Source organism: Rhinatrema bivittatum, chromosome 1 (assembly GCF_901001135.1).
Source record: "Rhinatrema bivittatum chromosome 1, aRhiBiv1.1, whole genome shotgun sequence".
Lineage (NCBI taxonomy): Eukaryota > Metazoa > Chordata > Amphibia > Gymnophiona > Rhinatrematidae > Rhinatrema > Rhinatrema bivittatum.
Window position 1 is genome coordinate 87,394,525 of NC_042615.1, and position 12,629 is coordinate 87,407,153.

A 12,629-nucleotide genomic window follows, 5' to 3' on the forward strand; every position below is an offset into this window, starting at 1 on the left:
TTGGGTCTAAAGATATGTTTTCTTTAGTGGATAACAGATCAAAGAGCATGTATAAAAGCTGGGAACATCATTTCAGCTCCTACAGGCTTGGTTTGTGGTGTTCCACAAGGATCATGCCTATCTCCAATCCTATTCAACTTCTTTCTCCACTCACTGGGTTTTGTAATCCATTCACTAGGTTTCAAAGGATTTATGTGTGCTGATGACGTTCAGTTGTTATTACCACTGGGACAAAAGCAGAACAACATACTTACCCAATTTAAAATGAATTTGAAAGTGATTTGTGACTCAGGACACTGTTGGACACAAAGTTTGCTTTAGGGAAAAAAAAAAACTGGACATCCAACCAAGCATCCAACTAGGTGCACACCCGGACTTACAGCCAGACGAACTTGCACAAACTGACAGAATTGAAGAGGGCAGCCTAAAGCACAGGAAAAAGCGCATGAAACGCCACTGCGGCCTACCACGCAGCGAACAAGAAAAGCCTGAGAGCGGGGCCTAGTCAAAGGGCTGCTCAACCTGCCAGGCTGCCCATGTCCCCCAAACTCGCCTGGAGGCGGGAGGAAAAATCAGATCGGTGCAGCGAGCACAGAGACCAAAGGAGAGAGGAACCCCTACAAAAACTCATCTCCCTCTCCGATTATATATATATTTTTTTTTACTCTTTACTTGACCTCAGCCCATCCTGAGTATAGAATCAGTCTCTGACTGCGGGGAGAGAGGGCATATACATTCATCACCATGCTCGGTTTCCTACACCTGCTGACTTTCAGCTGTTTTATTTTTTTTGGTTGTTTTTAAACAGCTATGTCCACATCAGCTAAAAACCAGCTACTGGACTAAGGCATTCATCTGAGGGAGGGATCCAAGGATAACACCTCAGGAGAGCGAGGCAAATTAAATTTCCTTTTTCTTTTCTCCTTATAAAACTTAAAGCAATCCCCACTAGGGAGATGCATGACTACCATCTGCTGGAGACGGAGAATCCTGGTAGGCTGATGTCACTGCAGGAGTATATATACACCGTGATGTCAGCTTTGCGCCGTCTCCATCTGCTGGTAGAGGTATATAACCCACTGGTTTTGGATTCACCTGTCTGAATACTAAGAAATGTGCTGTATTTGAAATATCACAGGTTATCGCCACATTAAGGCTTTTACTATGTTATAACATTGTTTACTGCATTGTTAAAGCCTTAATGAGGTTTTGTAAATGATTTCTATATTATAAATCACCAGCGTGTCATCAGTTAAACAGACTGCTTGATTGGCTTACACAAACCATACCTATTTTGCTGGTACATAGTCAATCTACGCAGTTGGATCATTTCACAGCAGACTGCTGCAAAATTTATCACAGCAGCACTATTTAATCTGGGAAACATTGTATTAATTTATTCCACCTACAAAAATAAAATTCATGGGCAGCTCATATGTATTGCTGCCTAATTGTCTTATTGTTTAAGATCATCAGAATAGAACCCGCACATAGAAATGGAATGAAACAATAAGACACTCTGGCAGAAACATACTCAACCATAATTTATATTCTCCAAACTGCTCAGATTTAAACTTAAATTTTTGGAGAAAAAATATACCAACAAATATTGGTCCTGCATGCCCTTCCCTGAGTTACAAGAATGATCCAACTTCTTAACAGTTTCAAGATGCTTGGATGTAATTGCACTGTTGCCTCCGAAATGACCCTACCAAACGACCACAGACAAGATTTGACCAATTTCATTCACCCTGTGTTTTTAGAAAAGAGTAAAATGCTTCCATATGAGAAACACATTTTGAAGAAAATATCTTGTTATTTAAAAGTTATTTTCTTCATTTGTGGTTATATAATGCTGCATTTTAGAACTGTATATGTACAGGGAGGGAAAGGATATTTCTACTCAGCTGACTTAAGCCAATTGTTCTTCCAACAGAAAAGAAACTTCCCTCTAAATATAAAGCCATCTTTCTCAGAATATGGTCATGTTGCAATGCAGTTATATCTTAAGAACTGAGAGATCTTTGTTTTCAAAACCACAAGTAGCATTTATGTAGTGAATGTAACTATACACATTGGTTTTAAGGTTTATAAGTTTTTCTTCTTGCAAGAGCTCAGATATGCAAAATGAATTTTTCAAAGGGGTTCTACACGTAAAAATAGCATATACATGCATAACATTATCCGAAAGAGTAAATAACTGATTCACATTTACCTGTTCTAAACCTCTCATGATTATAAAGACCTCTATCACATCCCCCTCATCCTTCTCTTCTCCAAGCTGAACAGCCCTAACCTTTTTAGCCTTTCCTCATAGGGGAGTTGTTCCATCCCCTTTATCATTTTGGTTGCCTTTCTCAGTACCTTCCTCCAGTGCAACTATATCTTTTTTGAGATGTAGCAACCACAATTAAATACAGTACTCGAAGTGCGGTCTCACCATGGAGCGATACAGAGGCATTATGACATTTTATGTTTTATTCACCATTTCCTTCCTAATAATTCCTAACATTCTACATGCTTTTTTGACTGCTGCAGCACACTGCGCTGACGATTTCAATGTATTATCCACTATGACACCTAGATCTTTTTCCTGGGTGGTAGCTCCTAATATGGAACCTAACATTGTGTAACTACAGCATGGGTTATTTTTCACTACATACATCACCTTTCACTTGTCTACATTATTTCATCTGCCATTTTGGTGCCCAATCTTCCAGTCTTGCAAGATCCTCCTACAATTTATCACAATCCTCTTATGATTTAACTACTCTGAAAAATTTTGTATCTGCAAATTTGATTATCTCACTCGTCGTATTCCTTTCCAGATCATTTATAAATATATTGAAAAGCACCAGTCCAGGTACATATCCCTGAGGTCCTCCACTGTTCATCGTTTTCCAATGAGAAAATTGACCACTTAATCCTACGCTCTGTTTCCTGTCTTTTAAACAGTTTGTAATCCACAAAAGGACATCGCTTCCTATCCCCTGACATTTTAGTTTTCTTAGAAGCATCTCATGAGGGACTTTGTCAAACAACTTCTGAAAATCCAAATATACTACATCTACTGGTTCACCTTTATCCACATGTTTATTAACCCCTTCAAAAAAATGAAGCAGATTTGTTAGGCAAGTCTTCCCTTGGGTAAATCCATGTTGACTGTGTTCCATTAAAACATGTCTTTCTATATGCTCTTTGATTTTGATATTTAGAATAGTTTCCATTATTTTTCCCAGCAGTGAAGTCAGGCTCACTGATCTATAGTTTCCTGGTTTGCTCCTGGAGCCCTTTTTAAATATTGGGGTTACATTGGCCACCCTCCAGTCTTCAGGTACAATGGATGATTTTAATGATAGATTATAAATTTTAACTAATAGATCTGAAATTTCATTTTTTAGTTCCTTCAGAACCATGGGGTGCATACCATCCGGTCCAGGTGATTTGATACGCTTTAGTTTGTCAATCTGGTCTACTACCATCTTCTAGATTTATAGTGATTTGGTTCAATTCATCTGACTCATCACCCTTGAAAACCATCTTCGGAACTAGTATCTCCCCAACATCCTCATTAGTAAACACAGAAGAAAATAATTCATTTAGTCTTTCTGCAATGGCCTTATCTTCCCTAAGTGCCCCTTTAACCCCTCATTCCAACCGACTCTCACAGATTTCTTGCTTCACATATATTTTACAAAGTTTTTATTATGAGTTCTTGCCTCTATGGCCAACTTCATTTCAAATTCTCTTAGCCTACCTAATCAATGTTTTACCCTTAACTTGACAATGCTTATGCTTTTTCCTATTTGCTATTTATGTAAGCACATAAAAGCTATTTTATAAATGTTGAGAGTATGCAGGAATTTTCGGTTTCGCACATACATTTTACCAGAGGATAAAAAGATGCAGTCTCGGGGTGTTCTAAGGCTGGGTTCAGACGATGCACAATAGTTGCTTTTTTGTAAAAGATAAACATGATTACATTACTGAACTTGTTTGTACACTTTTATGTTAAGATCCACGACCTGCAGGTAGCCCCGCAAGCTGCAACACTCACCCCCAAGACTGCTGGGTCTCAAACATGGCATGAACGCCACCGAATCCACCATGTACACTGCCATGTCGCTGTACTTGGCCTATCCCATAATATAAACACAGGGGCAGGAAGACTATGAGTGGCACTTCCTGATGTCATCAGCTTCCTGCCCTATTTAAGCCTAGGCCCCAGAGCAGTTCCTCACCTCAACAACAGGTCTCCTGTCGTGCTTTCATCAGTACATATTTCTCCTTGTCTTGCTCCTTGTTCCTGTGTCCCTGCATTGTCCTCTCTTTGCCTTTGTTCCTTATTGTCTTGTCTGTCCCCCCTTGGCCTGATTTCCTAGATCGGTGGTTCTCAACCTTTTTTCTGTCGGGACACACCTGACAGATGGTTCTCACATGCGTGACACACTGACCCATGATCGTCACAGGGCTAGATGTAAATGTACAGTTTGCATCCACGGGAACCCCCCTGATCCACAATAATGGATGTAAAGCAGAATTATGACATTCCCCATTCAACTCACTCTACAAAAAAGATATTCTGGTTCTGGTGTCATCTCAGTAACAGCAACTCAAACTCCTTCTACTTTCAGGCTCAATAGCCCTACTTATGAAAAGACAGCAATTTACCACCAATGCATGTCCTCTTGAGAAAACGCAACAAATAAGACTGATGAAACACTTACATGCTAGCAAAATATCTCTGTAACAGACACAGAACCGACCTAACATACTCCCAGGATCTGTAGTAATGCACATAAACTAATCCACACACAGTTACACCTGTATTATGGAATACACTCAAACAGGAGCAACCCTATCTATGAAAAGGCAACACTACAAATATTAAATCAGGCCCTAAAAACCAATACACCTCTTATTAGGAAAACAGAACTAGCAAGCAGCTATAGATCCCCACACAGAAATAATTGTAAAACTATACTAATAAGCAGAATAAATGTTTCACAACAACTATGAACAGAATAACATCCAACAATTAAAAACTCATAAAAACTATTAAAAATTCTCCAAACACCAATAAAATATTTCAAAAAAAGCAGACACATCACATAATATTAAATAATTAAAATAGCAGTCAATCAAGAAAAATAAACTTAAAAAGCCACCTTTACTTACCCCCTCCAGCAGCTCTCCTACTCCTCTTCCATGCAGGCTGTAGCACACACCAGAAGCAGCAGTAGTGGCTAAGCTCTATACTCATGGTCCTCTTCCTTAGGGCCCATGTCTCTCTCACACACACACACACCATACCAGTCATGCCTCCATGACCAGTTTCTGTCTCTCACACACCAATCATCTCCCAGTCTTTGACAAACACACCAGTCACCTTCCTGAACAGTTTCTCTCATGCCATACACACACACACAGGCTTCCCACTCCCGTGTTCCACTTACATATATGGGCTTCTCACTCTCATAATCACTTTCTCTTTCTCACATACACTCACCAGTCTCTCACTCCCATGCTTGTTCTCTCCACATGCACAGGCTTCTCATTCCCATAATCACTTTCTTTCTCTCCCACATACACACACACCAGTCACCTGATCTCTCTCATGCATACACACACACACACAGGCTTCCCACTCCCATGTTCTCTTTCAGATATACAGGCTTCTCACTCCCATGCTGTTTCTCACACACTCCCAGCTTTCTCACTCCCATGTTCACTCTTCACATGTACAGGCTTCTTATTCCCATAATCACTTTCTTTCTCTCTCTCACATACACACAAACACACACCAGTCACCTGATCTCTCTCATGCATATACACACACACATAGGCTTCCCACTCTCATGTTCTCTTTCAGATATACAGGCTTCTCACTCCCATGCTGTGTCTCACACACACACAGGTTTCTCACTCCCATGCCCACTCTTCACCTGCACAGGCTTCTCATTCCCATAATCACTTTCTCTCTCTCTCTCTCACACACACCCGTCACCTGATCTCTCTCATGCATACACACACACACAGGCTTCCCACTTCCATGTTCTGTCTTACATACACAGGCTTCTCCCTCCCATGCTGTGTCTCACACACACCCAGGTTCTCACTCCCATGCTCACTCTCTTCACATGCACAGGCTTCTCATTCCCATAATCACTTTCTCTGTTTTACACACACACACACCCAGTCTCTCTCTCATTTCCATGCTCGCTCTCCACGTGCACAGGCTTCTCATTCCCTGAATCACATTCTCTCTCTCACATTCACATACACACCAGTCACACCGTCACCTTACCAACCAGTCTCTCATATATACATGCACACACACAGGCTTCCCACTCCCATGCTCTCTCTCACATAATCAGGCTTCTCACTCCCATGCTTTCTTTCACATACACCCCCACAACACCAGGCTTCTTACTCCCATGCTTTCTCACATACCCAGATTTCTCACTTCCATGCTTTCTCTCTCTCTCTCTCTCTCTCACACACACACACACACACACATCCCTGACTGTCTCACACTCTCACATACACATCAGTCATCTCCTTGAGCAGTCACTTTCATTGTCTCTCACATATACACATACATCAGCTCTCTGACCAGTTTCTCTCAATCACACACATACTCTCGATCAAATACATTCTCTCACTTACACACAGGCTCTCAATCACACACATTCTCTCACTTACACACAGGCTGGCTGGCTGTTTCTCTCTCTTTCTATCACTCACTTCCTCTCCCCCCCCCCCCCCCCCGAGCACAAACGGTAGCTGCTCCTCCTCCTCCAGCCCCCGCAGGCCAAGAAGGAAGAATTCCATCGATCGCGGGAGGCTCATGCTGCTCTCTCCTTTCCCTTCCGCTTTCTCCCCCAGAGCAGGAAGATCAGCTGGCCTCTCCTGCTGCCACCGGACTCCTGCTATCTTCGGGCGTCCGAACTTCCTGTCGGGGGGGGGGGGGGGAGCGGAAGCGCAGCGCACAACGTCCGCTTCCTCCCTCCCCCCCCCCCCCCAAACAGGAAGATCGGCGGACCATACGGCCCGACGCCCGAAGATAGCAGGAGGCCGGTGGCAGCAGGAGAGGCAGCTGATCTTCCTGCTTTGGGGGAGAAAGCGGAAGCTGTGCGCGACGCTTCCGCTCCCCCCCCGAACAGGAAGACCGGTTGGCCATACGGCCGCAGCAGCGCTTCCCCATGTGTGCCGTGATGGCGCGCGAGGCGTGGGTTCTCTTGCGGCACGGCCTTTCTTCTTCCCGCGCACCACTTCCTGTTCCGGGTCGGGGGGGGGGGGAATGCAGGCGCGGGAAGAAGAAAAGGCCAGCCGCGGATGCCACAGCTTTTTTTTTTGCACCGCTGCCGTTCCCGCTGGGCTTGAACGTGCTGATAGCCCGGCGGCAACGGCAGCAGGGAAGAACGAGCAGCGGGAGGGACCGGGAGCCACGCAACACACCTGCCGGTGCTTGGCGACACACTAGTGTGTCGCGACGCACCGGTTGAGAACCGCTGTCCTAGATTATGACCTTAGCTCTGAACCCTGATTCTTGCTTTGGACCTGATCTTGCCTTGCCTGCAGCCTGCCCTAACCTCTGGCCCATCTCTGGTTTTCCTGGTCTACTGCCTGTCCTGACCTCCACCTGGTCTTGGGCTCTTGTTCTAGCCACCACCCTAGGGATCCACCTAAGACCCACCAGAACCCAAGGGCTCAACCTGCGGGGAAGGCTGCTGGTATAGGCAAAGCCCCAGTCATCCAGAAACAGGGCGTCGCCATCTGTTGGAGTGGACCTAGAGGGCTTGCTATTAGGTAGTGTCAACCACTCCTCAGCATTAAGCGTCCACCCTCCGTTACACTTTATACCTGCTAAATTACTGTTGTCTGCTGTTTTGAGTGGGAGGTCTGGAAGAACTGGTAGCGATTCAGCATCAAGTACTGGACGGTCGAGAAGAACTGGGTGAAATGGCAGAGGTATCAGCAAACTGGTAATTCCGGGCACTCATGCATACTTTATAAAATACTTGTCTTCATGTTTAATTCTGTATGTTTATTCATGCAATGTTACAATTATATTGCATATAAAATATACATGTTTATAAAATGGGTAGAGAAGGTGTGTTTTCTTGCATTGGAAATATACACATATACATTTAGAGCAGAAATATGCTCCCACCACACTGTTTATAAAATACTAGCATTACTCTATGCATGTCCACTTATGTGCGTAAATACTGTACCTCTATATTGAGAACCTTTCTAGAGGGTAAAGAATTACATATCTAAATAATCCAACTAACTTTTTTATTTTATTTCATAACATGTTTTATGATGATTACAAAATAGATACTGTGAATATTCATCTTTTTTTTTTGCTTGCTTCTGAATCTCAATAAATATTAACAAGCTAATGTAGTAAAGCAAAAAATATTTTTCAAAAAGGGTTTTCTGCAAAAAATAGCACATCCTGCCCACAAATATACTAAAACACTAAAGTGCGGGCATTTTGCGCAAAAGATTTGAGAAATATTTCACAAATGTCAACTTCACAGTAGTAAACTTTCATGCATGGTTTGCTACGCGTGAAAGTTTATTGAAATTCTTTAGTAAAATTATGCAAAGCATAAAACATGTCAGCAGAAAAAGACCATATAGCCTACCTAGTCTGCTTATCCACTCATTTGCTCAGCTCTAGAATGCCTATCACTCCCTAAGAGATCCCTTGAGTTTGTTCCATGCTTTCTTGAATTCACATACTGTCCCTGTCTTCACCACTTCCAATGAGACTGTTCCATACATCCACCACCCTCTCTGTAAAGAAATATTTCCTTAGATTACTCCTCAGTCTATACCCTCTCAATCTCATCCCATGACCAATCATTCCAGAATCTTCTTTCCATTGAAGGAGACCCACCTCCTGTGCATTGATGCCTCTTGAGGTATTTAATTGTCTCTATCATAACTCCCTTCTCTTGCTTTTCCTCTAGAGTATACATGTTTAGATCTTTAAAAGTCTGTCCCCTAATGCTTATAACAAAGATCACTGACCATTTTAGTAGCCACCCTCTGGTTTGACTCCATCCTATTTATATCCTTTTGAAGGTGTGAACTCCTGAGCAGTACACACTATTCCAAATGAGATCTCACCAGGGACTTCTATGGGGGCAATATCACCTCCTTTTATGACTGATCATTCCTCTCCATTTGCACCCAAGCATCTTTCTGAATTTTGTTGTCTCCTTATCCACTTGGTTGGCCACCTTAAGATCAACAAATACAATCACCCCCACATCCCAATCTTGACTGGTTATTTAAATAATCTCACCCCCTAGGTTATGCTTCTAAAGTGATCTCCACTCTTACCCCACTCGTGCCTGGTTTCAAAATGGCACCAAGCTCATGCGGTCAGACAGCGCCCATTTGAAAACAGGCACCGGCAATGTAGATCCCTCCTGCCCCTAAAAGATCACCATTTCACAAGAGGGGTGGGATGGGAGGACAACTCCTAATGAGGGATCTGATGGACAAGGGGGCTTCTCAGAGGGGTTTGCATTTTACATTCATGGCTCGCAAGGAACATGGGAGCCAGGGTGAGGGTCCACTATGACCAACAGGCAATTTCATTTACACTTGGGGGCCAGGATTGGCTCATATGGGCCATGAAACCCCTTTAAATCCATGTAGATCCTGGGTTGGGAACATGTAAACCTCTTTATGGCAACCCATGAAAAATTTCATATGCAATGTTGCTAGCAATGCTAATGAGCTCTGGGTATCTGTAGGAAAATTGCACAAAACAGGCCTCTAAACAGTAGTACAGGTTTGCACATCAGCATCTGTTTGGTTTTCATTTGTATTGTTCTTGGGTTGTTATGTACATTTATGATTTCTTTGCCCACAGCCATTTTAATTGGTAGACGATAAATACAAGTAATTAATAAATAAACTAACCTGTTGATTCCAGCTGCATTTACCAAGCAGTTAACATGACCTAAATTCTTCTCAATCTCTTCAAATGTATCTTGCACATCCTGCTCTTTAGCAACATCGCAGCTAAGGGCTAGGTGGCCTGCTGTATTAAAATTAAAAGCCAAATAATGCCAAAATTCAATTTATCATGTTTATGTTAGCTGCTAAGTCTAAGCTCAGATTGGCTTTACAACAATATATTACAATTATAAAGTCAACATTAAATAATGCAAAACAGGTTCTTGAATCACTTAAAAGCAACCACAAACCTTCCCTCATCCTGCAACATGTAGGTAGGGGATACAGTTTAGGACTGTATTTGCTGGCAACTCTAACAGACTTGTGAAATTATCCCTCTACCCTTAACCAATTTCTAAATCTGTATGATCCTACTGGTAATGCCCTGGTCATCTTACCACAACACATCTTCCCTGGGTACCCCAGAGACCTGAGTCTTCTGGTTCCATGCCTAAGTGAAGATTATTTCCTTACATGCATAGATTATCTACCTCCTTGGATGACCATCATCTAAATTTGGAGAAATCAGCAAGGAAGAGGCCTCTAGCAGCAGTTTCACAATATGTGGGATCAAATTCTCCTATCACAGCTAAACTCTACTGGCAGAACCTCCCACTATTTTATGCAAGTAATTTTGTTTCCTGCCTGGAACACTGTAATTAGGGAGGGCTATACATTTTTTAGATAAATATCCAGTTCATAATATTAGTCAGATTATGTGACAACTTGGTACAATTTTCTCAAGGAAAATTGTTTTTTCTTTTTAAATAACATATCTGTATTTTTAATGAACTCTGAGGCTTATGCTATTCAACCTTCTTATCCCAGTTTTCAGATTATTACATTCCAGCTGTTGATAGCTTTTACTTGTTTTAGGGCAAATCTCTTGGCATGAGGGTCTGCTCTCTGTACACTATTGTGATATTCCAGCAGGGTGTCTGTAGTAATATCTTTGGGTATAATATCAAACACCACTAGGACATCCCTGCAACACCTCTGGAACTCTTCTGCATTGCGAAGAATATAGTGACAACACATGGCTCACTGTTTAGCCAGAAACTTCCCAATAAGGTAAAGAAATACTTTCTGCTTCTTCAGAATATAACCGTGTTTATTCAGAGTATACTGAGCTGGCCAGGCATTAGCACAGCTGTGGCAAAGCAATGGTACAGACAGTCACAAGGTCCGCACCTGCTTTCTTATTCAAGCTATTTCTCTGTTTCATAGTTTTAATTAATTCTCTTATCACTTCTTCCAGGGTTATATGCACAATGTCCCAAATTCCACCATTTTAATTCTTGACTTCTTGTTATTCACAGATGTACTTGTCACATCCTTTGTCAAACATCAGGCAATCTCAGGGTACCTCACCTGTCATCCTCAATGAAGGTTCATGTTATCATATGAAGTAAGTCTTACAGTAACACTTAGCTCTGTCAAAAGCATGAATGAGAATGGAAATGATCTATATCTGGTGAGGCTCTACTACTCTAAAGCATGTTGTCACCTATGACTCGCCCTCAGGAGAGCCCTATTCATCTCCTGAAGTGGTTGGTACAGACAGCATAAATGATGGCTTCAAACAGCAGAACAGAGGCACAAAAGAAAAAAGTTAAGACCAATTTCTTTCTGATTCTGGAAGATCCTGCTGTGACATTTAAAGAAACAATTGAATTATTTTAAGGAAATATACACAATCTTGAATTACATCTAGATTCTGATTATCAGGACTCTGTGCTTGTTTAACAGAGGTATCTGAAGCTTAATTGTTAACAAAACCATTTACCTATTCCATATAAGGACTCATGTTTGTATTAAATATTATTAGAAATTATTTTGAAAATGTTTGATTACCCAGAGTTTCGAATTTTAATTTTGTTAAAAGAGAAGTTCTCCAAATTTTAATGTGCGGTGGGGGTGGGAATGATACCACGGTATAGAGTCCTGGCAAGACTAGTTAATGATTACATCAAATTGTTACGCACCTCGCCCACGGCCGTCCCGCGCACGGGCCTGCTCACCTTCATGGTACCACAACGGGTCCCGGGACGACATCCCTCGCGGTAGTTGCCAGCTCTGCCAGGCCCCGGCGTCCCGCGGCGGTGGTCGCTGGGCCTTCCACTGCGTGCCATGCCTCACGCCGAGGCTCGGCATCCTCTGCCATGTTAGCCACGCCCCTACGCGTGCGTGGACCACCTGGACTCATGTAGGACCAAAGGTGGGTCTTAGCTCCGTGGCACGCCCTGATTGATCCCTTAATATAAGGAAGTTCCTGCCTATGCTTCCTTGCCTTGGCAATCGGGTCGGTTTGTTCCAAGATTTCCTCTGCATTTGTTCCTGCTCTGCCTGTTCCTAGTCTCATTCCAGGATCCTTCTGTTCCAGTCCTGTTCCTGATTCGTTCCTGCATCCTAGTTCCTGTGTCCTGCCATTTCTGTATTCGTCTGTCTGTCACCCAGGTAGTACCCTCGGACTGTCTTACTGGTACTGACCTCAGCTTGCTCCTGACTTGCCTGCCTGCCTGCCTCAACGACCTCAGCTTGCTCCTGACCTGCCTGTCTGCCGCCTGCCTCAGTGACCTCAGCTTGTTCCTGACCTGCCTCAAGACTTCAGCCTGCCTTCGACCTCGTCTGACCTCTGGTAT

General features: G+C 42.8%; 1 protein-coding gene across 5 annotated transcripts in view; it reads right to left on the bottom strand.

Moving 5' to 3' along the window:
• Positions 1-12,629, bottom strand: part of CBR4 (carbonyl reductase 4) — an 87,646-nt gene that overhangs the window by 55,480 nt on the left and 19,537 nt on the right. For all 5 annotated transcript variants that reach the window (XM_029573474.1, XM_029573557.1, XM_029573226.1 and 2 more), the window contains exon 4: positions 9,952-10,072. In XM_029573474.1, the coding sequence (XP_029429334.1) occupies positions 9,952-10,072 (121 nt within the window). The remainder of the gene's footprint in view (positions 1-9,951; positions 10,073-12,629) is intronic.